Source organism: Oncorhynchus masou, chromosome 3 (assembly GCF_036934945.1).
Source record: "Oncorhynchus masou masou isolate Uvic2021 chromosome 3, UVic_Omas_1.1, whole genome shotgun sequence".
NCBI classification, from domain to species: Eukaryota; Metazoa; Chordata; class Actinopteri; order Salmoniformes; family Salmonidae; genus Oncorhynchus; species Oncorhynchus masou.
The window spans coordinates 31,159,793-31,185,774 of NC_088214.1; the positions used below are offsets into that span (position 1 = coordinate 31,159,793).

The following is a 25,982-nucleotide window of genomic DNA, read 5'->3' on the forward strand; positions in this document are numbered from 1 at the left end:
GGTTGATTCACTGATGTGGTCATCCTGTCTGGGTTGGCACCCCCCCCCCTTGTGTTGTGCCGTAGCGGAGATCTTTGTGGGCTATACTCAGCCTTGTCTCAGGATGGTAGGTTGGTGGTTGAAGATATCCCTCTAGTGGTGTGGGGGCTGTACCTTGGCAAAGTGGGTGGGGTTATATCCTTCCTGTTTGGCCCTGTCCGGGGGTGTCCTCGGATGGGGCCACAGTGTCTCCTGACCCCTCCTGGTCTCAGCCTCCAGTATTTATGCTGCAGTAGTTTATGTGTCGGGCGCTAGGGTCAGTTTGTTATATCTGGAGTACTTCTCCTGTCCTATTCGCTGTGCTGTGTGAATTTAAGTGTGCTTTCTCTAATTCTCTCTTTCTCTCTTTCTTTCTCTCTCTCGGAGGACCTGAGCCCTAGGACCATGCCCCAGGACTACCTGACATGATGACTCCTTGCTGTCCCCAGTCCACCTGGCCGTGCTGCTGCTCCAGTTTCAACTGTTCTGCCTTATTATTATTCGACCATGCTGGTCATTTATGAACATTTGAACATCTTGGCCATGTTCTGTTATAATCTCCACCCGGCACAGCCAGAAGAGGACTGGCCACCCCACATAGCCTGGTTCCTCTCTAGGTTTCTTCCTAGGTTTTGGCCTTTCTAGGGAGTTTTTCCTAGCCACCATGCTTCTACACCTACATTGCTTGCCGTTTGGGGTTTTAGGCTGGGTTTCTGTACAGCACTTTGAGATATCAGCTGATGTACGAAGGGCTATATAAAATAAATTTGATTTGATTCATAATGTCAAACATCACAGTCAGGCCCCTAGAGCAATGACAAGGAAACAGGGATGATTTTGAGTAGAGGGTTCACACTCGGTTATTTTATGCTGTTTTATCTATCAAGGCAACATTAGCAGGGATGATCACATCACGAGTGGAACTCAATCAGTATATTGGCAAACAAGGATGAGGGACACTGGTATTAAATCAATTGTATTTTATAAAGCTTTTTACATCAGCACTTGACACAAAGTGCTTCACACATACCGACCTAAACCCCAAAGAGCAAGAATTGCAGAAGCAGAAGGACAGTGGATAGGCAAAAACTCACTAGAAGTTTGTCCCAGGTAGGATGAGAGGGGGTTTACCTGGTCCTGATGTCCAGTTTCCACCTGTTGATGATGCAGGACAGCCCAAATAGGATGGAGAACCACCCCCTCACTCATACCCGGTCCTCCGGGGCTACATTCATGTCATCACTAGTGTAGTCCTTGAAGGCCTAGCAAGAGGGAGGAGAGTGTTTTAGACAGGGTTAGACAGTCTGATGGCCATGCAGAGGGGTTTAATGCATTACTTAGGACTTCTGTCCTAGTATTTCACATCCTAGTATTATCTCCGAGTAGGCTACTTGAACTCCTTTGCTCCTTTGCTATGCTCACCTGTGGCCTCTCAGACACATATTTAGCACAGTGGCATATGAGGCAGATGGACTCCATGCTGGTGTCAGGGAAGGATGCGTTACAGGCAAACTCAGACAGACACTTTACAGCATCCTGGAAGGAGTCGATGGTGGCCGAGAAGTGTTTCTCAAATACATTTGCTGAGAACAAAAATTAAAAATACACTTTAGAATGTATATACAGTACCAGTGAAAAGGTTTGAACACACCGACTCATTCAAGGGTTTTTCTTTATTTTTACTATTTTCTACATTGTAGAATAATAGTGAAGACGTCAAAACTATGAAATAACACATCGAATCATGAAGTAACCAAAAAAAGTGTTAAATAAATCTAAATATATTTTATATTCTTCAAAGTAGCCATCCTTTGCCATGATGACAGCTTAGCACACTCTTGGCATTCTCTCAACCACCTTCACCTTCACTTATTTTCCAACAGTCTTGAAGGAGTTCCCACATATGCTGAGCACTTGTTGGCTGCTTTTCCATCACTCTTCGGTCCAACTCATCCCAAACCATCTCAATTTGGTTGAGGTTAGGTGATTGTAGAGGCCAGGTCATCTGATGCAGCACTCCATCACACTCCTTTTGGTCAAATAGCTCTTACACAGCCTGGAGGTGTGTTGGGTCATTGTCCTAAAAACAGATGATAGTGGGACTAAGCGCAAACCAGATGGGATGACGTATATCTCTGCAGAATGCTGTGGTAGCCATGCTGGTTAAGTGTGCCTTGAATTCTTAATAAAATCACAGACAATGTCACCAGAAAACCACCCCCACACCAATCACACCTCCTCCTCCATGCTTCACGGTAGAAACCACACATGCGGAGATCATCTGTTCACCTACTCTGCGTCTCACAGAGACACGGCGGTTGGAAGCAAAAATCTCAAATTTGGACTCATCAGAACAATGGAAAGATTTCCACCAGTCTAATGTCCATTGCTCGTGTTTCTTGGCCCAAGCAAGTCTCTTATTCTTATTGGTGTCCTTTAGTAGTGGTTTCTTTGCAGCAATTCGACCATGAATGTCTGATTCACGCAGTCTCTGAACAGTTGATGTTGAGATGTGTCTGTTACTTGAAATCTGTGAAGCATTTATTTGCGCTGCAATTTCTGAGGCTGGTAACTCTAATGAACTTATCCTCTGTAGCAGAGGTAACTCTGGGTATTCCTTTCCTGTGGTTGTCCTCATAGGAGCCAGTTTCATCATAGAGCTTGATGGTTTTTGTAACTGCACTGTGACTGTTTTTGTGACTGAAATTTTCCGCATTGACTGAACTTCATGTCTTAAAGTAACGGACTGTCGTTTCTCTGTTCTTGCCATAATATGGACTTGGTCTTCCTGATCTTCTGTATCAAATCAAAAATATATATATTTGTCACATACAACAGGTGTCGACCTTACAGTGAAATGCTTACTTACAAGCCCTTAATCAACAATTCAGTTAAGAAAAACGCCACCTGGTACAGAGGTCCTGGTGGCAGGAAGCTTTGCCCCAGTGATGTACTGAGCCGTACACACTACCCTGTAGTGCCTTGCGGTCAGAGACCGAGCAGTTGCCATACCAGGCGGTGATGCAACTAGTCAGGATGCTCTGGATGGTGCAGCTGTAGAACTCTTTGAGGATCTAAGGACCCAGGAAATAGGCATTGTCCTGCCCTCTTCACAACTGTCTTGGTGTGTTTGGACCATGATAGTTTGTTGGTGATGTGCACACCAAGGAACTTGAAGCTCTCAACCTGCTCCACTACAGTCCCATCGATGAGAATGGGGGCATGCTTGGTCCTCCTTTTCCTGTAGTCCACAATCATCTAATTTGTCTTGATCACGTTGAGGGAGAGGTTGTTATCCTGTTATCACACTGCCAGATCTCTAACCTCCTCCCTATAGGTTTCTCATCATTGTCGGTGATCAGGCCTACCACTGTTGTGTCGTTGGCAAACGTAATGATGGTGTTGGAGTCGTGCTTGATCATGCAGTCATGGGTGAACAGGGAGTACAGGAGAGCATGCACTTCTGAGGGGCCCCATGTTGAGGATCAGCGTGGCTTATGTGGTTATCTACCCTTACCATGTCACAACACATTTACATTTACATTTAAGTCATTTAGCAGACGCTCTTATCCAGAGCGACTTACAAATTGGTGAATTCACCTTCTGGCATCCAGTGGAACAGCCACTTTACAATAGTGCATCTAAATCATTAAGGGGGGGGGGGTGGTGAGAAGGATTACTTATCTTATCCTAGGTATTCCTTGAAGAGGTGGGGTTTCAGGTGTCTCCGGAAGGTGGTGATTGACTCCGCTGTCCTGGCGTCGTGAGGGAGTTTGTTCCACCATTGGGGGGCCAGAGCAGCGAACACCACTGATTGGCTCAAACGCATTAAGAAGTTAAAAGTTAATTTGTGGAATTTCTTTCCAAGGCACACCTGTTCATTTAAATATATTCCAGGTGACTACCTCATGAAGCTGGTTGAGAGAATGCCAAGAGTGTGCAAAGCTGTCATCAAGGCAAAGGGTGGCTACTTTGAAGAATCTCAAATATAAAATATTTTTGGATTTGGTTAACACTTTTTTGGTTACTACATGATTCCATATATGTTATTTCATAGTTCTGATATCTTCACTATTATTCTACAATGTAGGAAATAGTCAAAATAAAAACTGGAATGAGTCGGTGTGTCCAAACGTTTGACTGGTATTTTTTTTTTAAATGAATAAATAAGTGTTGAAGGTTTCTGTTTTGAGTTTCTCTTTGCACAACCATCCTATATTATTCTTAATGTTTACAGCGGTAAGTCATGCCATTGACCAAGGACTCTAGTGTTAGTCATATAACCCAACACTTACTGACGATGTAGCCGGTGGTCTGGAAGGCCAGCTCCACGATGCTCTCGTCCTGGTCTGAGGCAGCCAGGTGGAACACTGAGAATATGTTCTTCCACCCCGACCGGATGTTCCCCGCCTGGGAGTTCACCCTCTCAGCTATACACCTCACCACCATGTCTCAAATGGTGGGAGACCTGTAGGCAATGGCATCATTGAATCAGTATTGAATCATTGTATCATTGTAAGATCTGAATCGTTTTCAAGGTTTGACCTACTGAATCATTGCAATGTCTGAATAGCTGAATCATTTCAAGGTTTGAATTGTTTTAGGCAACAAAGGATGCAGGATACATTTGTGACCAGCATTAGAATTTCCTTTCATGCATTACAAAATAAAACAAAGTTGACCTGTTCTTTTTCATTATATGTTCGAAAGGCCTCAAGAAATCCTTCTGGAATTGGAAGTTGGCGAGCTCTCCTTTTTCTATGAATTTCATAGACAGCTACCTCAGGGAATCCACGGCAAATATAGCCACATCCTCATTGGAGTTACATCCAACCTGTAGAGTTACAAATACATCAATCTCTCAACATCTACTTAAGCATCAACACTAAAACAGCAGGTGAACAGCACAATAAATACTTGCCAATTATGGATTTCTTTCCCCCCAAACAAATATCACAAATATAAAAATATAAACCAGTACCTTGTTAAAATGATCCCTGTTGACTTCCCAAATTCTGGACCACTGAAGCCTGATGCGACCCATGTTGTAGTAGGAGATCTCCACAATCTTCTGAAGCTAAACATGCGTGGGTGTGTTGGCGAGGCGAGCTCGTCCATTGATACAGCACATAACCACCGGACAAAATCAACTGCATAGAGTGAACAAATTCATTTCAATCTGTTATCATTCATATTTCAGGCAATGCATTCAGTTTCACTCAATCAAGCATGGCACTTCAAAACTATATCAAAGAAATGATTTGCTTATATTTGTCCTGTTACACACAAGTGTGTAAAGCAAATGTGTTTCTTGTATATCCCTACTCCCCACAGGGTATGGTGTCATGGTGTGGTGGCATATTTCTGCTTTACCAAATGAGGAGAGTTACATACTACACACCAGTCAGAGTTATACTTAAACTACATCTTTAATAAGCTTTGCAGTAGCATTTGACTTTCAACAATTCACTAACTATAATGAACCATTGAGAGTGACTACAGAAAAATACAAAGGTCTTTTATAGCCAAGATACACCCCTCTCAACTTACATGACAAACCACAGATCTTAGGAACTCTTCACAAAGGGACTTTTACTTGAGAAAGGAGTATCCCTTAGCCAGATAACGTTTGCTATAAATTATCGCTCAGTTTGGTCTCTAAAACGATGTTCTAATCTCGTTCCTGGTACTTCATAGCACAAAAATTATACCTCATTCAAGGCATAACACAATTGTCAACTCTAGATACTCCCATCTCAAGTAAACCCACTCTTGACCCCACTCCTGGACAAGCTCACTGAGGGGAGTGAGCCTCTAGGTCATACACTGTCCCAGGATAAGTGTAAGATGAGAGAGGACATACAATGTTTTCAGACACTAAGATACAACTCCCCCCAATGGGAAAAGGAGGGAGTGACTGGCGCACAGTCATTGATGAGACAAGTAATTGGTTCTCCATTAATCACACCATCCCTTCACATGGTTCCCTCCTGTCCTCTTCCCTTTCTGATTTTCTGCATAGCACCAGGGACATGTGAAAAACAAGCCTGATCACTCCCCTCTCTGGGCCCCAAGTGACTGAGCCCCAGCTGAGGGAAAAGTGCAACTGCCAATACTATAGTCCAAAAGGATACATTCTAATGACAAGTATCTCCATAAGCATATTATGAAAATAAAGCATCTTAATTATCTATGTTACCCAACTAATTCTGATTCATCCGCCACAATGGCCAGGGTCACCATTGTCCAGCACCCCTGGAGCAATTGGGGTTAAGTGCCTTGCTCAAGAGTACAGCAACAGAATAAAAATGTTTCACCTTTTCGGCTCCAGGAATCAAAACCAGCAACCTTTCGGTTACTGTTCCAACGCTCTAACTGAGGCTACTTGCCACCCCTACACATCATTGGATAAAAATGTACAGTTAGGAACAAATGTAACTGATATTGACCTATTGCATTGCCAGTCTGGTAGACCCAGTAAAAATCCTAACAAAACATAAAAATATGAAATTTTCTCCATCTGCAAAAGTGAGCGTTTTTATGGTCTTATGGGGAGAGGAGGCATTATACAGGATAAAGGTTTATTGCGTAATAAAACTGGAGAGGGGAAACAACATATTGAATAAATTCCACTCTATCAGTCTACCTGTCAACAGCAACGACGACACTCTGGGAGCTTGTCTCTCCAATGGACTCCTGAATACTGGCTATCTGTTTACGGTCCACATTACCTCCAACTGCAAGACAAACAAGGTGGAATGAGAGAAAGCTGATGGTTCACGTTTCAAGCAAACCCCTTAGTCAAACAATGTCACATAACACTACATTATATGTTAAGAAAATATCAAACAATTAACCAATTAACCTTAACAGTACATTATCACTAAGATAAACACTGACTTACACATACAGCATTGTGACAGTAGCCTAAAAGGTATCTAATCCAACAGCCTGGGTGCATCCCAAATAGCCCCCTAGTATTCCCAATATTGACCAAAGCTCTATGGGGTTAGGGTGGAATAGGGAAAAGTGTGCCATTTGAAAAGCAGACTATTAATGAAAAGGAGAGAGGACTCACCCAGTCCCATGTACTCTGAGCTGTCTGAGGCCTGCTCTCTCAGGCTGGCCAGGAGGCCCCCTTTGGCCGGGACCGTCCTGAGATGTAACGGGCCTTCACCCCCGTCCCGATCAGCTGGGCCAGCTCCAACTGACTGATACACTTCAAGATCTGTGGAGAACAGAGAACAGAGGAGGACCTTTCAGATGGGATTTTAATGGAGGGTTACTATACTAATCATCCTTTATTTAGCTATTGAGTCAAGTTCTCTTTTACAATACTGGTTGGTAAAAACAATGTACAGGGAGCAACGCCAACCTAAGTCATTGAGGATATTATCTTCTATAATAACGTCCTGGTTGGTCCGAAATATTGAAATACAGTGACTGTACTATGTAAGACGATAATATGGAAGAGATTCTAACCTCATGCCAGAAGTTGCCCAGGTAGTTTCCGTCAGTGTGGGCGACAGTGATGAGGGTCTTGATGGTGTCGATGTTCTTCTGCTTCATCTCAGAGATACCACAGCTGGCTGTGAGCAGGGTGAACCGCGCCAGGGCCTGGACGTTCACATCACGCTCCAGTTGGATGGTGTCGATGTTCTTCTGCTTCATCTCAGAGATACCACAGCTGGCTGTGAGCAGGGTGAACCGCGCCAGGGCCTGGACGTTCACATCACGCTCCAGTTGGATGGTGTCGATGTTCTTCTGCTTCATCTCAGAGATACCACAGCTGGCTGTGAGCAGGGTGAACCGCGCCAGGGCCTGGACGTTCACATCACGCTCCAGTTGGATGGTGTCGATGTTCTTCTGCTTCATCTCAGAGATACCACAGCTGGCTGTGAGCAGGGTGAACCGCGCTTCATCTCAGGGCCTGGACGTGAACCGCGCCAGGGCCTGGACGTACACATCACGCTCCAGTTGGATGGTGTCGATGTTCTTCTGCTTCATCTCAGAGATACCACAGCTGGCTGTGAGCAGGGTGAACCGCGCCAGGGCCTGGACGTACACATCACGCTCCAGTTGGATGGTGTCGATGTTCTTCTGCTTCATCTCAGAGATACCACAGCTGGCTGTGAGCAGGGTGAACCGCGCCAGGGCCTGGACGTACACATCACGCTCCAGTTGGATGGTGAAGATGCAGGCTATCCTGAGGGCACAGCGGATCCCCTCCAGACACAGAGAGGCTACCTCAGTGTCATCACAGTCCTGAAGACCCACACTGGACGCTGCTAAGAACAGGGTCTATGCCAACTGGGGAAAAACACACACAAGGTCAGTACAAAAATACATATTTATTTGGATTTCCAGAACTAGGATGTTGGTGCAAAACATATTACATTTGAGTGTAAAAATGTGTAATACTGGCTTAGAATTGGTATTCTGCATTTGGTTCCAGCATCAACTACAATCCCATTTTATACTGAAGGGAATGCTACTACTCACTACTGTGAGTAATGGTGACGTAACAGTGGTGGGATGTTGTACCTTAAACATTAGTCGGACCATTTAAATAGAATCAGTTTCATTCTAATTCTTATCCTAACGGTCATTTATTCTAATTCTTATCCTAACGGCAATTTATTCTAATTCTTATCCTAACGGCAATTTATTCTAATTCTTATCCTTACAGTAATTTATTCCAATTCGTATCCTAACAGTAATTTATTCCAATTCTTATCCGAACGGTCATTTATTCTAATTCTTATCTTAACAGTAAATTATTCTAATCCTAACAGTAATTTATTCTAATTCTTATCCTAACAGTAATTTATTCTAATTGTTATCTTAACAGTACATTATTCTAATCCTAACAGCAATTTATTCCAATTCGTATCATAACGGTAATTTATTCTATTCTTATCCTAACAGTAATGTATTCTATTCTTATCCTAAAAGTAATTTATTCTAATTCTATGCGTCTGACGTGGTCTAGGCGGGATACCTTGAACTTGGGTCTGACATGGTCTCGGCGGGATACCTTGAACATGGGTCTGACATGGTCTAGGTGGTTACCTTGAACATGGGTCTGACGTGGTCTAGGTATGTTACCTTGAACATGGGTCTGACGTGGTCTAGGCGGGTTACCTTGAACTTGGGTCTGACATGGTCTCGGCGGGATACCTTGAACATGGGTCTGACATGGTCTAGGTGGGTTACCTTGAACATGGGTCTGACGTGGTCTAGGTATGTTACCTTGAACATGGGTCTGACGTGGTCTAGGCGGGTTACCTTGAACATGGGTCTGACGTGGTCTAGGCGGGTTACCTTGAACATGGGCCTGAAATGGTCTAGGTGGGTTACCTTGAACATGGGTCTGACGTGGTCTCGGCGGGATACCTTGAACATGGGTCTGACGTGGTCTAGGCGGGTTACCTTGAACATAGGTCTGACATGGTCTAGGTGGGTTACCTTGAACATGGGTCTGACGTGGTCTAGGCGGGTTACCTTGAACATAGGTCTGACATGGTCTAGGTGGGTTACCTTGAACATGGGTCTGACGTTGTCTAGGCGGGTTACCTTGAACATGGGTCTGACGTGGTCTAGGCGGGTTACCTTGAACATAGGTCTGACATGGTCTAGGCGGGTTACCTTGAACATGGGTCTGACGTGGTCTAGGCGGGATACCTTGAACATAGGTCTGACGTGGTTTAGGTGCGTAGCGCTGGTGAAGGGAGCCTGGACGTGGCTGACTGCCTCCATCAGGGCCTTGGCTGTCGTAGCCATCTGCTCCATCTCTACGGGGGAGGGGTTGAAACAGACAGACACTCAGTGAGCATGCTCTCACACGCAAACACACACCTACTGTACACAGTGTCAACACCTAACCACGCAAGACAATAATGTTGATGCCATCACTGTGCCTCTGAGGACAGACTAGCTTTGAGTCCATGTAGTATGCTTGTTTCCTTCTTGACCCTTGTCATTTTGTCCACCAGCAACAGAAAAGAGACTTGCTTTGTTTGCTGGATTTGAGGGCGATTTTTTTTTTCCGTCGTTCATGGCTATTTTCTTCCTGCGATTTCATCGTAAATGGCTGACAGGTACTCCTCAGGGAAATTTTTGCTGTCGTTGATTCCTCGATTCATCTTGATGTATTGCTTTTTCGTCATTTTATTCTTCACCTGGAGGAGGGAGGGGGGAAAAGTCAAAAAAATGTTTAGGTCACAGAAAAAAGCTGTGTCTGAGTGACTTACTTGTGGACTGTGAAGGTCTGTTGTCAACATAATGATTGAATAAGCCAGGACGTATCTGCACTGGGGAACTCAGTTTGCCTGAAGGATTAGAGAAACAAGTCCAATGTCATAACATCTACTGTGCAATAACATAACTACCAACATCATCCATTAACCCACACCATCTGGTCTGTCTAGTGAGATGCCAGAGAGACACTCACCCTTGGTTACATTCTAAATATCTGACCACAAATTTCTCCATTAGTCGATCGATCTCCTGGGCCTCTCCGGGCACACGGAAGCCCTCCAGGAACAGACGCAGAGCCGAGACAAAGTCCTTGCCTTGGAAATCCATCTGGTCCACGTAGGTGTAACTTTACCTCTTTATTAATGCGCTCGTTATCCCCGATGAACTCCCCCACCTGAGTCTGGAAAGCAAAGTCCAAACAGAGGAACTTCAACATGCACATAAACAATGAAAATGTAGTGTACACTGTATATTCAATATATTTGTGGACAAGAAAAAGTGAGTAAAACAAAAGTTTGACATTTAACAAAATGAAAAAATATCTCAGATTAAGACAGATCTTTTAGGGGCAGTTTCCCCAGACATATTGAGCTTGATGTTTTGTCCAGGACGTGGCTTCATACTGTCTGGTAAGCTGCCCCCTGAAGGCTAACAGGCAGTGAATCCCATTGCATGTTATGTAGTTCCAGCGAGTCCTTATAGAATCTAGCCTCTCCTCCTGATGCAGAAACTGAGCTAGGTCCTCCAGCGTGGTACCCAGCATGCCTTGCTCCTGTAGATACTGGATGCCCCTCTTTTGCTTCTTGTTGAACCTGCACAGGAAGAGAGAGCGGGGGAAATGTGTCACATCTGTATGACACAGGCACATTTGAGAGCACAAATTCTGCTCTGTCACTTTTCACCGACTGAGCAGAATGACTGATCTACAAATCCTAATGATTAGTTATTTAGGATGCAAGTGAAAGCTGCTCTGACATTACTTCCAGTCTCCCACACACTTACAAGTGAATTCCTTGCTCGATGATCTCCTTCTGCCGCCTGAGGACCTCCAACTGCTCTGCGTTGTCCGTTCCTGACATGAGGGCGCTGTAGGAGCCGATGCCTGAGAAGGCATTGGAGTCCAGGGAGTTGAGTGGTTGATACTCTCCGGGGGCTTGGTGCTCTCACTGGGCTCCTGCTCCGCGGGCTTCTCCTGACCTACAGAGGTGACGGGTGGCACGTAGGGACATCGCATAATGTCAAGAATTACCCTTCCCTTTCTAAAACCCCGTCAGAGGTCTCAGGGGCTCACTACGAGGTCTGCTGCTGTAAGCCTGAACACCACTAGTGCACACTTCAGGTTGGCAAACACAGGGCCACACAACAAACTGAAGAGTCGCTACTTGACTATCAGTTTTGCTAAAACTGACATTCAAGATCAACCTCAGTCTCTAACTAACTGGAACCATGAGTCTAGGAATAGATTTGATGCTTTACCTGCTCTTCCTTGGAACAACAAAGACAGAGAGCAAAGCAGATCCAGATCAGCAATGGAACATGTCGTGATAAACACAAATATAATTGAGTCTGAGCTGCAGAGAGATGTCAGATGTGTAGTTAAGAGATATGGGTGGAAGCAGGGCCGTCGCGTCTCAGTGGGTTTGCGGGTCATTAAGGAGCCCCTAGGCTACTGCAGTAGTTATGAATGAGCATGACTTGGTCTCAGAGGAAACGCGTTATTTATTCAACAGTAGGTAGTATTGTAGGTAAGTGGTATCTTACCTAGACTGGTCTGAGAGTTGGGGTTCACATCATTGCTCCACTCCACCATACACTTGAGGATAGACACTAGACACCCCAGACCCCCTTTCCTCAAGCTCAGCTCCTACAACAAATCAACACATTTAAGATGGTCACACAACAGGAAAGGAGATGTATGGAAGGTGAGTGTCCATTGGAAGCATCTTTTACCTGAGCAGGTGTGGTGCCAAGCTCATGCCCCACTCTGCCCTGTGCCATCTTAGACAGGTAATTGTCCAGCCTCTCAAATATATTAGCACTGTTCAGGTCACAGTCGTAGTTGACATAGATATCTTGAAGTGGGAGAGGAGGGTGAGGAAGATGGAGAGCGAGAAGACCTCGGGGACCGAGGAGGCGCCGTTCTTAGGCAGCGCCACACACAGGTACTGCTTGAAGGCGTCGATGCAACATCTCGTTGGTCTTGGAGACGGGCCCAGCGTTCTGCAGGATGGACAGCAGCAGCTGGATGGACAGCACCTTGGAGCGCAGCTCGTGAGATTGACAGAGACAGAGTTTCCTTGACCCATCCCAAATGCCCTTTCATGCATTTTAAGACTCATCACGAGCATATGTGACATCCTTACAATGTCATACAATCCTCTTCTAATGATCTGGACTAACAGACAGTTGACAATGTTATGCATAGACATCCCATACTATACGCCTTAGACATAATAAAGGCTCAAAACAAGTTACAATATGTACCCACGCCCTTTAAGGGCTACCAAGAGGTTCAATCACAGTCAACTCCTATGGCCATAGCCTACCGGTCTATTCATACAGTGATTCATTGTGACAGGGTATCAAGGAGAGTTTACTTATGATCAGGGGGTCCATCAGACAGAGGCTTCATGGAGAGTTTGCAGAGGGAGCAAAACACTAAGAAGGCGTCCTTCTGGAGGATATGGGAGAACATAGCAACAGGGGAGGAACCACTTGTAGCTCCAGATTCCTAGAAAAGGAAATGTACAGACATCTCTGATATTAAACACACAAAATCATGTTCATATACACAAATGTTCATATACACACATGTTCATATACACATTAGTACGCCAAATCAGATGCCACTCTAATACTTGGATTTATCAACTAATCTGTTAATATTCCATAGGCAGTATTTGAATCCCAAATGGCACCCTATTCCCTATTTAGTGCACTACTTTTGACCAGGGCCATAGGTAGTGCACTATATAGGGAATAGGGTGCTATTTAGGAAGCTATCAATGGCATTCTATGTAGGGGAGCAGTGTGGGTGGGCATCAGAGTGTCGTTGGAGGAGACAGAGAGCCTGTCGTCTGCCAGTGAGGGAGTGAAGGCAGTATATATGCCAGGCATAACGTCGGCATGGACGTTCTCAGTGTCGTTGCCCAGCTCGCCCTCCTCCTCCTCCACCACCGGGACTGGCACATCGTCTACACACTCTGTGTCGCTGCCCAGCTCGCCCTCCTTCTCCTCCACCACCGAGACTGGCACATCGTCTACACACTCTGTGTCGCTGCCCAGCTCGCCCTCCTCCTCCTCCTCCACCACCGGGACTGGCACATCGTCTACACACTCTGTGTCGCTGCCCAGCTCGCCCTCCTCCTCCTCCTCCACCACCGGGACTGGCACATCGTCTACACACTCTGTGTCGCTGCCCAGCTCGCCCTCCTCCTCCTCCTCCACCACCGGGACTGGCACATCGTCTACACACTCTGTGTCGCTGCCCAGCTCGCCCTCCTCCTCCTCCTCCACCACCGGGACTGGCACATCGTCTACACACTCTGTGTCGCTGCCCAGCTCGCCCTCCTCCTCCTCCTCCACCACCGGGACTGGCACATCGTCTACACACTCTGTGTCGCTGCCCAGCTCGCCCTCCTCCTCCTCCACCACCGGGACTGGCACATCGTCTACACGCTCTGTGTCGCTGCCCAGCTCGCCCTCCTCCTCCTCCACCACCGGGACTGGCACATCGCCCTCCTTCTCCTCCACCACACTCTGTACACACTCTGTGTCTCTGCCCAGCTCGCCCTCCTCCTCCTCCACCACCGGGACTGGCACATCGTCTACACACTCTGTAGCGCTACCCAGCTCGCCCTCCTTCTCCTCCACCACCGGGACTGGCACATCGTCTACACACTCTGTGTCGCTGCCCAGCTCGCCCTCCTTCTCCTCCACCACCGGGACTGGCACATCGTCTACACACTCTGTGTCGCTGCCCAGCTCGCCCTCCTTCTCCTCCACCACCGGGACTGGCACATCGTCTACACACTCTGTAGCGCTGCCCAGCTCGCCCTCCTTCTCCTCCACCACCGGGACTGGTCTACACACTCTGTGTCGCTGCCCATCGCCCTCCTTCTCCTCCACCACCGGGACTGGCACATCGTCTACACACTCTGTGTCGCTGCCCAGCTCGCCCTCCTCCTCCTCCACCACCGGGACTGGCACATCGTCTACACACTCTGTAGCGCTGCCCAGCTCGCCCTCCACCACCGGGACTGGCACATCGTCTACACACTGTAGCGCTCTGCCCTCCTCCTCCACCACCGGGACTGGCGTCTACACACTCCCTGCCCAGCTCGCCCTCCTCCTCCTCCACCACCGGGACTGGCACATCGTCTACACACTCTGTAGCGCTGCCCAGCTCGCCCTCCTCCTCCACCACCGGGACTGGCACATCATCTACACACTCTGTAGCGCTGCCCAGCTCGCCCTCCTTCTCCTCCACCACCGGGACTGGCACATCGTCTACACACTCTGTAGCGCTGCCCAGCTCGCCCTCCTCCTCCTCCACCACCGGGACTGGCACATCGTCTACACACTCTGTAGCGCTGCCCAGCTCGCCCTCCTCCTCCTCCACCACCGGGACTGGCACATCGTCTACACACTCTGTAGCGCTGCCCAGCTCGCCCTCCTTCTCCTCCACCACCGGGACTGGCACATCGTCTACACACTCTGTGTCTCTGCCCAGCTCGCCCTCCTCCTCCTCCACCACCGGGACTGGCACATCGTCTACACACTCTGTAGCGCTACCCAGCTCGCCCTCCTTCTCCTCCACCACCGGGACTGGCACATCGTCTACACACTCTGTGTCGCTGCCCAGCTCGCCCTCCTTCTCCTCCACCACCGGGACTGGCACATCGTCTACACACTCTGTGTCGCTGCCCAGCTCGCCCTCCTTCTCCTCCACCACCGGGACTGGCACATCGTCTACACACTCTGTAGCGCTGCCCAGCTCGCCCTCCTTCTCCTCCACCACCGGGACTGGCACATCGTCTACACACTCTGTGTCGCTGCCCAGCTCGCCCTCCACCACCGGGACTGGCACATCGTCTACACACTCTGTGTCACTTCCCAGCTCGCCCTCCACCACCGGGACTGGCACATCGTCTACACACTCTGTAGCGCTGCCCAGCTCGCCCTCCTCCTCCTCCACCACCGGGACTGGCACATCGTCTACACACTCTGTAGCGCTGCCCAGCTCGCCCTCCACCACCGGGACTGGCACATCGTCTACACACTCTGTAGCGCTGCCCAGCGCTGCCCAGCTCGCCCTCCCTCCTCCACCACCGGGACTGGCACATCGTCTACACACTCTGTAGCGCTGCCCAGCTCGCCCTCCTCCTCCTCCACCACCGGGACTGGCACATCGTCTACACACTCTGTAGCGCTGCCCAGCTCGCCCTCCTCCTCCTCCACCACCGGGACTGGCACATCGTCTACACACTCTGTAGCGCTGCCCAGCTCGCCCTCCTCCTCCTCCACCACCGGGACTGGCACATCGTCTACACACTCTGTGTCGCTGCCCAGCTCGCCCTCCTCCTCCTCCACCACCGGGACTGGCACATCGTCTACACACTCTCCACCACCGGGCGCTGCCCAGCTCGCCCTCCTCCTCCTCCACCACCGGGACTGGCACATCGTCTACACACTCTGCCCAGCGCCCTCCTCCTCCTCCACCACCGGGACCCAGCTACACGCTGTAGCGCTGCCCAGCCTCCTCCTCCACCACCGGGACTGGCACATCGTCTACACACTCTGTGTCGCTGCCCAGCTCGCCCTCCTCCTCCTCCACCGGGACTGGCACATCGTCTACACACTCTGTGTCGCTGCCCAGCTCGCCCTCCTCCTCCACCACCGGGACTGGCACATCGTCTACACACTCTGTGTCGCTGCCCAGCTCGCCCTCCTCCTCCACCACCGGGACTGGCACATCGTCTACACACTCTGTGTCGCTGCCCAGCTCGCCCTCCACCACCGGGACTGACACATCGTCTACACACTCTGTAGCGCTGCACACACTCTCCCTACATTCTACACACACACGCAGGCATGCGGGAGCACACACACACACACACACAGGGACATCAGCAAAAGAGCTAAAGATTGTCTCAGAAAACAACAGTGGGGCTAAAAATGAATTGGAACATAAGAATTTATATTTCATCCTAGCGCAACGTGAACAACTTTCAAGGCACTAGTCCAAGGTTCTATAGACAAGACAGGACATACTATATTGGAGTATAAAAGGTAAGAAACTGATGTGTTACCTCCAACAACTTTATTGACAACTTCCTGCAGCATGGTCTGGACCACCTCTTGAGCTTGCTCCTCATAGTTGACTGGTTCTTCCTCTACAAGCCCTTCAGCATCTTGCTGGAACAAACCTAGAGAGATTTAAATGCACTTTACCATGCTTTCCTATGGTGACTTTGAAGTCATATTGACACAGGAGCTGCTATGTAATAAACCATTGCACATAACTCCTTTGTGAGATCTTCCATTTAATGTATCCCTCCACTATGAGTACAAAACATATTCAACTGCAGAGGTTTTCATTTCATTATGAATCCCAATAAAGGACCTCTGCCTTGTAGAGTTTAACTGCCTCTGGTCAGGCCAAGAAGTCTAGAATTCAGACATTAGTAATATCCTTGGCTTGTCTCCTGTTTCTGTAGCGTGAGGAGGCTTGATGTACAAGTACATCAACGGACAGAACGCTCATCTACCGCACGGCCTTACCCCCAATCCATCTCCTCAAGCAGACACACATCAGGGCCCATTTTTTACAGTCTTTGTTATGACTCAGCCGGAGATCAAACTCCCAACCCTGCAATCTCAGGGTGCACAGACACACACACACACATACACACAAAATACTTCGATTTGTTTAATCATTTTTTGTTACCACATGATTCCATGTGTTATTTCATAGTTTTGATGTCTTTACTATTATTCTACAATGTAGAAAGTAGTAACAAATAAAAAAGAACCCTTGAATGAGTAGGTGTGACCAAACTTTTGACTGGTACTGTATATAATAAAACACCTTCCTAATATCGAGTTGCACCCCCCCCCCCCCATGTCGGGGCATGGACTCTACAAGGTGTCAAAGGCGTTCCACAGGGAAGCTAGCCCATGTTGACTCCAATGCTCCCCACAGTTGTGTCAAGTTGGCTGGATGTCCTTTGGGTGGTGGACCATTCTTGATACACATGGGAAACTGTTGAGCGTGAAAAACCCAGTAGCTTTGCAGTTCTTGCCACAAACCGGTGCGCCTGGCACCTACTACCATACCCCGTTCAAAGGCACTTAGATCTTTCTTCTTGCCCATTCACCCTCTGAATGGCACACATACACAATCCATGTCTCAGTCCTTCTTTAACCTGTCTCCTCCCCTTCATCTACACTGATTGAAGTGGATTTAACAAGTGACATCAATAAGGGATCATAGCTTTCACATGGATTCACCTGGTTAGTCTATGTCATGGAAAGAGCAGGTGTTAATATTTTGTAGACTCAGTGTAATTTATACATGGCCCATTCTTAATTAAGTGCACTATTTCTGACTAGGGCCCATTTGGCTCTGTTCAAAAGTAGTGCATTATTAAGGGAATAGGGTGCCATTTGGGACTCAGCTATGTATGAAGCTTGCTTAATCAAATGCAATGACTCAGTCAAATATGCAACAATGACTTCCAGAGAGACATACAGAAATGGACTTATTCTCACTTTGAGTGAGAGTGAGTGACAAAAAGAGAGAGATACTTACCCTGTGCAGCAGCTGCAGTAGCCTGGTCCGCCTCAGTCAGCTTGTTTTCAGCACTGCAGAACACAGAGACATTTTCTGGCTCCGGGTCATCTTGGGCATTTTGATCAGGCACCTGAGAGGTCACCACCTGAGGTGTGGGTGAGGAGGTGTGCTGCTCCTGTTTAGGGGAGGCAGAGGGCTGAGGTGAGGCTGTGTGGGGCTCCTGGTTCTGTTGGGGGAGGCATGAGGTTTCTCGTCGGGGGGGGCACGTAGTGGGGGGAGGCGAGGGCCTGTTGGTGGGGTGAAGCGCGGGGGCCTTGGTGCTGGTGGGGGGATGAAGGAAGCTCCTGCCCCTGTTGGCTGCTTGGTGACTGCTGCAGATGCTGCTGTCTCAGAGGACTATGTCCACTATGTATGTGCCAGCTGTTAGATCTACTAGTTTGGCACAACCCTGAGAGGATGGGCCTGAACACACCATTGATGTGTGTTATCTGCTCAGTGGTTAAATGACAGACAGACAGGCCAACAGGGCCAAGTCATGCCAGACACATGATTAACACTGGGGAGGAGAGGAGAGGCAGGCTGGGGCTGGTCTGTCTGTCACACAGACAGGAGGAGAGGAGAGGCAGGCTGGGGCTAGTCTGTCTGTCACACAGACAGGAGGAGAGGGGAGACATGCTGGGGCTGGTCTGTCTGTCACACAGACAGGATGAGAGGCAGGCTGGGGCTGGTCTGTCTGTCACACAGACAGGAGGAGAGGGGAGGCAGGCTGGGGCTGGTCTGTCTGTCACACAGACAGGAGGAGAGGAGAGGCAGGCTGGGGCTGGTCTGTCTGTCACACAGACAGGAGGAGAGGGGAGGCATGCTGGGGCTGGTCTGTCTGTCACACAGACAGGAGGAGAGGAGAGGCAGGAGTCTGTCTGTCACACAGACAGGAGGAGAGGGAGAGGCATGCTGGGGCTGGTCTGTCTGTCACACAGACAGGAGGAGAGGGGAGGCATGCTGGGGCTGGTCTGTCTGTCACACAGACAGAGGCTGGGGCTGGTCTGTCTGTCTGTCACACAGACAGGAGGAGAGGAGAGGCAGGCTGGGGCTGGTCTGTCTGTCACACAGACAGGAGGAGAGGAGAGGCAGGCTGGGGCTGGTCTGTCTGTCACACAGACAGGAGGAGAGGAGAGGCAGGCTGGGGCTAGTCTGTCTGTCACACAGACAGGAGGAGAGGGGAGGCATGCTGGGGCTGGTCTGTCTGTCACACAGACAGGAGGAGAGGAGAGGCAGGCTGGGGCTGGTCTGTCTGTCTGTCACACAGACAGGAGGAGAGGAGAGGCAGGCTGGGGCTGGTCTGTCTGTCACACAGACAGGAGGAGAGGGGAGGCATGCTGGGGCTGGTCTGTCTGTCACACAGACAGGAGGAGAGGGAGGCAGGCTGGGGCTGGTCTGTCTGTCACACAGACAGGGAGGAGGGGAGGCATGCTGGGGTGGTCTGTCTGTCTCACACAGACAGGAGGAGAGGAGAGGCAGGCTGGGGCTGGTCTGTCTGTCTGTCACACAGACAGGAGGAGAGGAGAGGCAGGCTGGGGCTGGTCTGTCTGTCTGGTCTGTCTGTCACACAGACAGGAGGAGAGGCAGGCTGGGGAGTCTGTCAGGAGGAGAGGAGGGGCTGGTCTGTCTGTCACACAGACAGGAGGAGAGGGGAGGCATGCTGGGGCTGGTCTGTCTGTCACACAGACAGGAGGGGAGGGGAGGCATGCTGGGGATGGTCTGTCTGTCTGTCACACAGACAGGGAGGCATGCTGGGGCTGGTCTGTCTGTCTGTCACACAGACAGGAGGAGAGGCAGGCTGGGGATGGTCTGTCTGTCACACAGACAGGAGGAGAGGAGAGGCAGGCTGGGGCTGGTCTGTCTGTCACACAGACAGGAGGAGAGGAGAGGCAGGCTGGGGATGGTCTGTCTGTCACACAGACAGGAGGAGAGGAGAGGCAGGCTGGGGATGGTCTGTCTGTCACACAGACAGGAGGAGAGGAGAGGCAGGCTGGGGCTGGTCTGTCTGTCACACAGACAGGAGGAGAGGAGAGGCAGGCTGGGGCTGGTCTGTCTGTCACACAGACAGGAGGGGGAGGGAGGCAGGCTGGGGATGGTCTGTCTGTCACACAGACAGGAGGAGAGGAGAGGCAGGCTGGGGCTGGTCTGTCTGTCACACAGACAGGAGGGGAGGGGAGGCAGGCTGGGGCTGGTCTGTCTGTCACACAGACAGGAGGAGAGGAGAGGCATGCTGGGGCTGGTCTGTCTGTCTGTCACACAGACAGGAGGAGAGGAGAGGCATGCTGGGGCTGGTCTGTCTGTCTGTCACACAGACAGGAGGAGAGGAGAGGCAGGCTGGGGCTGGTCTGTCTGTCACACAGACAGGAGGAGAGCTCATAGACCACACACCTTTATAATCTGCAGCTGAACACCTTCGTCTGTCTGAGGCCCTTGAAAGCAGCCACATATGGTCTCGATGATTCTATTGATTAACCTCTTTCCAGGTGTCGTGTTGTCTGGAGCGTTTCCAGTGAGGTGGCCATAAGCAATGAGTTTCTGGAGAAACAAAAGTGAGGATAAACTTTACCTTAACCGATTATGATACAATAATCCAGAAAAATACTGTAGAACTTTAATAACTGCCATTTGCCAAGATTAGACATACAGTTGAAGTGTGAAATTTACATACACTTAGGTTGGAGTCATTAAACCTTGTTATTTCCACCACTCCACAAATGTCTTGTTAACAAACTATAGTTTTGGCAAGTTGGTTAGGACATCTACTTTGTCCATGACACAAGGAATTTGTCCAAAAGGTGTTTACAGACAGATTATTTCACTGTATCACAATTCCAGTGGGTCAGAAGTTTACAAACACTAAGTTGACTGTGCCTTTAAACAACTTGGAACATTCAAGAAAAGGATGTCATGGCTTTAGAAGCTTCTGATAGGCTAATTGACATCATTTGAGTCAATTGGAGGTGTACCTGTGAATGTATTTCAAGGCCTACCTTCAAACTCTGTGCCTCTTTGCTTGACATCATGGGATAGTCAAAAGGAATCACCCATGACCTCAGAAAAATATTGTACACCTCCACAAGTCTGGTTCATCCTTGGGAGCAATTTCAAAACACCTGAAGGTACCACGTTCATCTGTACAAACAATAGTATGCAAGTATAAACACCATAAACATAAAGATCATACTTTTTGGAGAAATGTCCTCTGGTCTGATGAAACAAAAATAGAACTGTTTGACCATAATGACCATCGTTATGTTTGGAGGAAAGGGGGAGGCTTGCAAGCCAAAGAACACCATCTCAACCGTGAAGCTTGGGGGTGGCAGCATCATGTTGTGGGGGTGCTTTGCTGCAGGAGGGACTGGTGCACTTCACAAAATAGATGGCATCATGAGGATGGAAAATTATGTGGATATATTGAAGCAACATCTCAAGACATCAGCTTGGTCGCAAATGGCTCTTCCAAATGGGCAAGGACCCCAAGCATACTTCCGAAGTTGTGGCAAAATGGACAACAAAGTCAAGGTATTGGAGTGGTCATCACAAAGCCTTGACCTCAATCCTATACAAAATTTGACGGCAGAACTGAAAAAGTGTGTGCGAGCAAGGAGGCCTAGTAACCTGACTCAGTTACACCAGCTCTGTCAGGGGGAATGGGCCAAAATTCACCCAACTTATTGTGGGAAGCTTTTGGAAGTGTTCCCGAAACGTTTGACCCAAGTTAAAAAATGTAAAGGCAATGCTATCAAATACTAATTGAGTGTATATAAACTTCTGACCCACTGGGAATGTGATGAAATAAGTAAAAGCTGAAATAAATTACTCTCTCTCCTATTATTCTGACTTTTCATATTCTTAAAATAAAGTGGTGATCCTAACTGACCTAAGACAGGGGATTTTTACTCAGATTAAATGTCAGGAATTGTGAAAAACTGAGTTTATTTGGCTAAGGTGTATGTAAACTTCCGACTTCAACTGTATGTTTACTGAACGTGTGTGTGTGTGTGTGTGTGTGTGTGTGTGTGTGTGTGTGTGTGTGTTACCTGCTACTGACCTGTGAACAATCTAGAGATGTGATGACGATGCGAGGACATTTAGACTGGCAGGCTAACTCAAATGGCAGGAAGTACTTGTCTGCTTCTATCACGGTATCCTTGGACTTGACCGATGGTAGAGCACTGGAATCAGCATTGTTGTCTCCAGGAGGGGGACTGAGGGGGAATACAGAGTGACAGCTAAATGGTTAAAACATTAGGCCAAACAAACATGTCTGAGCAATTCAACCATCTCATAGGAAACGTTTGTGCCTTGGCAATGGCCAACTGCCCCCAATAGTCCTCAATGCTGCAGTCATATTGATGCTCCTGAGGTCCTCTGTAAACATCAGCATTGCTGTGATTCATTCAGGTAGGCAGCTGGAAGTGGAGTTGCGTGCAGTCTGCAGAGAAGGTTAGAGAGGTCGGGAGGAGGTCAGGGGAGGAGTACCAGTGTCGGCATTGTGGACACTGTCACAAACACACTTGGTGCATTCCGATTCTCTACACTTCTCCCGAAGTGTGCACTTGAACACTGCCTCCAATGGAAAAATGGTGGAAACTCCCAACAGCCAAAGCTTACAGCGACCCAATGCTTTCAAATCCATGAGGGGGAGTGAACAAGTGCACACCTCGGGAGAACGGTAGAGAATCAGGATGTAGCCATTGTCAGTTAGCTGGGGGATACTGACCATCAATACTGAGTTACTCTTCTTTATCCCACTCCTCGTCTCGGCTCCTTCCTCCCTCTCATTTCCTGAAACTTGAATTAGGCCAGCTATGAAGCAGATAAGCTTTTTTTAAATACACTTTATTTGCATCTTATCTCAGACTCGAGAGGTGTTAATTTCCCCAATGCACATTTGACAGAAAAAAAAGAAAGAGTTTTGTTTTTAACATTAAGTGAGGAGTGACTAAAGCTTAATAGACTGCTGTGCTATAGTGTGTGTGTCTTAAATGGCACCCTTTTCCCTATATATTGCACATAAGGGACAAAATGCAATTTTGAATCACTTGGGAGTGTGCCTGGTCAGTGTTTCAGCCTGGGGTCTGGGGTGGTGACTAGGACCTGTGAGAGCTCAGGTGTGACAGAAGGCAGTGGGAGATGTGTGGGTCACTGAGCTTCAGTTCACTGGCCCATCTGTCTATTAACCAATCACAACCAAGGGATTGGAGGAGAAGACAAAAACAAGAAAATGAGACACATCAAAAACAAACCTTGACAATATTGACTACAGATTACATTTCATACACACACTATATCTCAAAATTGTCAGTTTCTCTGTTTCTTCTTTAATTTCCTCTGAAAACAGAAAGAGAGAATGTTATTGGCCCCTCGTGGACCCGTATGATGCTGCTCTTGCCACATGAGCAATAATCAAGGTCAATATACCAACAGCCAATGTAATACCCCAGCAGTAGAGAGCTTCATTACATGAAGGCATGAGCACTTTGTCAAATTAGCCCATGTCCTCCACGACTATAAATTCCTGCCCTTGACCTTCATAGAAGATCCTGCCGAACTGAACACTCCATGCAGATAATGAAGTCGCCTGGGAATCAGGGTTTTGTCTACATAGAGAAGTATTGGGTGGGTCGCCTGAGTGTTTTTCCAAACAGTAGAAAAGGGAGAAAAATAATGGTGTTTTTTAAAATAATTTTCAAGATGGTAAAATGTTTTCAGTGTAAACTAGGATGATTAAAACCAGATATAAAGTATATAGAAAAGATCAGAGACCTTTGTTTTTTTTTCTTAATGGGATTAAGGTCTGGGGAGTTTCCTGGCCATGGACCCAAAATATCAATGTTTTGTTCCCCGAGCCACTTTGTTATCACTTTTGCATTATGGCAAGGTGCTCCATCATTGCTGGAAAAGGCATTGTTCGTCACCAAACTGTTCCGTGATGGTTGGGAGAAGTTGCTCTCGGAGGATGTGTTGGTACCATTCTTTATTCATGGCTGTGTTAGGCAAAATTGTGAGTGAGCCCACTCTGTTGGCTGAGAAGCAACCCCACACATGAATGGTCTCAGGATGCTTTACTGTTGGCAGGACACAGGACTGATGGTAGCGCTCACCTTGTCTTCTCCGGACAAGCTTTTTTTCTGGATGCCCCAAACAATCGGAAAGAGGATTCATCAGAGAAAATGACTTTACCCCAGTCCTCAGCAGTCCAATCCCTGTACCTTTTGCAGAATATCAGTCTGTCCCTGGTGTTTTTCCTGGAGAGAAGTGGCTTCTTTGCTGCCCTTCTTGACACCAGGCCATCCTCCAAAAGTCTTCACCTCACTGTGTGTGCAGATGCACTCACACCTGCCTGCTGCCATTCACGAGCAAGCTCGGTACTGGTGGCGCCCCGATCACGCAGCTGAATCAACTTTAGGAGACAGTCCTGGCGCTTGCTGGACTTTCTTGGGTGTCCCGAAGCCTTCTTCACAACAATTGAACCGCTCTCCTTGAAGTTCTTGATGATCTGATAAATAGTTGATTTAGGTGCAATCTTACTGGAAGCATCCTTGCCTGTGAAACACTTTTGTGCTAAGCAATGATGACGCCACGTGTTTCCTTGTAGGTAACCGTGGCTGACAGAGGAAGAACAATGATTCCAAGCACCAACCTCATTTTGAAGCTTCCAGTCTGTTATTCGAACTCAGCATGACAGGGTGATCTCCTTGTCCACGTCAACACTCACACCTGTGTTAACGAGAGAATCACGGACATGATTGTGGCAAGGCTGAAATTCAGTGGAAATGTTTTTGGGGGATTCAGTTCATTTGAATGGCAAAGAGGGACTTTGCAATTCATCTGATCACTCTTCATAACATTCTAGAGTATATGCAAATTGCCATCATACAAACTGAGTCAGCAAACTTTGAGAAAATGTATATTTGTGTCATTCTCAAAACTTTTGGCCACGACTGTATGTAAACTTCTGACCCACTGGAATTGTGATACAGTGAATAATAACTGAAATAATCTGTCTGTAAACAATTGTTGGAAAAATTACTAAGTAGATGTCCTAACCGACTTAAACTACAGTTTTGGCAACAAGAAATTTGTGGAGTGGTTGAAAAATAAGTTTTAATGACTCCAACCTAAGTGTATGTAAACTTCCGACTTCAACTTTAAGTATTCCGGCTGCAAAAATATATATATAATTGGATCTCTGGATAATTAACTAATTGATTACACACAAATTGGCCATTTTAATTTATATTATATTAATTAAAATAGTACTCAACATTTGGTTTGCCAAAAGCTTTTTCCCCCTGTTCAGAGAAAGGAGTCATTGTTGTTGTTTGGTTTATGTGCCATAATACATCCTTATATATTACCAGGTCTTACCACTAGATGGTGCTGTTGCTGCTATTAAGTGAAAAGTGGTTTTCGCTTCGCGCACACATTTGTCTGTGGTTCACACCTGTCTGTTAGCTGTGCTGCCCCAGACAGGAAGAAAAGGAAGCGTGCGCACGGAAAGCTAGAACAAAACATTGTCAAAATGAAATAATTCAGAGGTCTAATATTGGGCTACCAAACACCCTTCCATTTTGTCAGTAACTTATGGTTACGTCCCAAATGGCATCCGTTTCCTTTATAGTGCACTATTTTTGACCAGTTTCCTTAGTTCATGGTACCAGGGCCCATAGGCCTCTGGTTCAAGTAGTGTATTTTATAAGAAATAGGGTGTTATTTCTTATACATCCCCTGTTTAGTTTCGATCAGCAAACTCTTGTCCCATTGCCACTGAGCAGTCCAGCTCACATTACCTTTCTTGAGCCACATCACTCACAGCTCTTTGTCAATGGTAGCCTAACATAATTAACCATCTATCAAATAAAAG

General features: G+C 47.8%; 1 protein-coding gene and 1 pseudogene across 1 annotated transcript in view; both read right to left on the bottom strand.

Moving 5' to 3' along the window:
• Positions 1-1,145: 1,145 nt before the first annotated feature.
• LOC135507116 (brefeldin A-inhibited guanine nucleotide-exchange protein 1-like) lies at positions 1,146-15,960 on the bottom strand (annotated as a pseudogene).
• Positions 15,961-24,764: 8,804 nt separating this feature from the next.
• Positions 24,765-25,982, bottom strand: part of LOC135514470 (solute carrier organic anion transporter family member 5A1-like) — a 33,711-nt gene continuing 32,493 nt past the window's right edge. Inside the window, exon 10 of the mRNA XM_064937951.1 lies at positions 24,765-24,835. Within this exon, the coding sequence (XP_064794023.1) occupies positions 24,792-24,835 (44 nt within the window). The 3' untranslated portion in view covers positions 24,765-24,791. The remainder of the gene's footprint in view (positions 24,836-25,982) is intronic.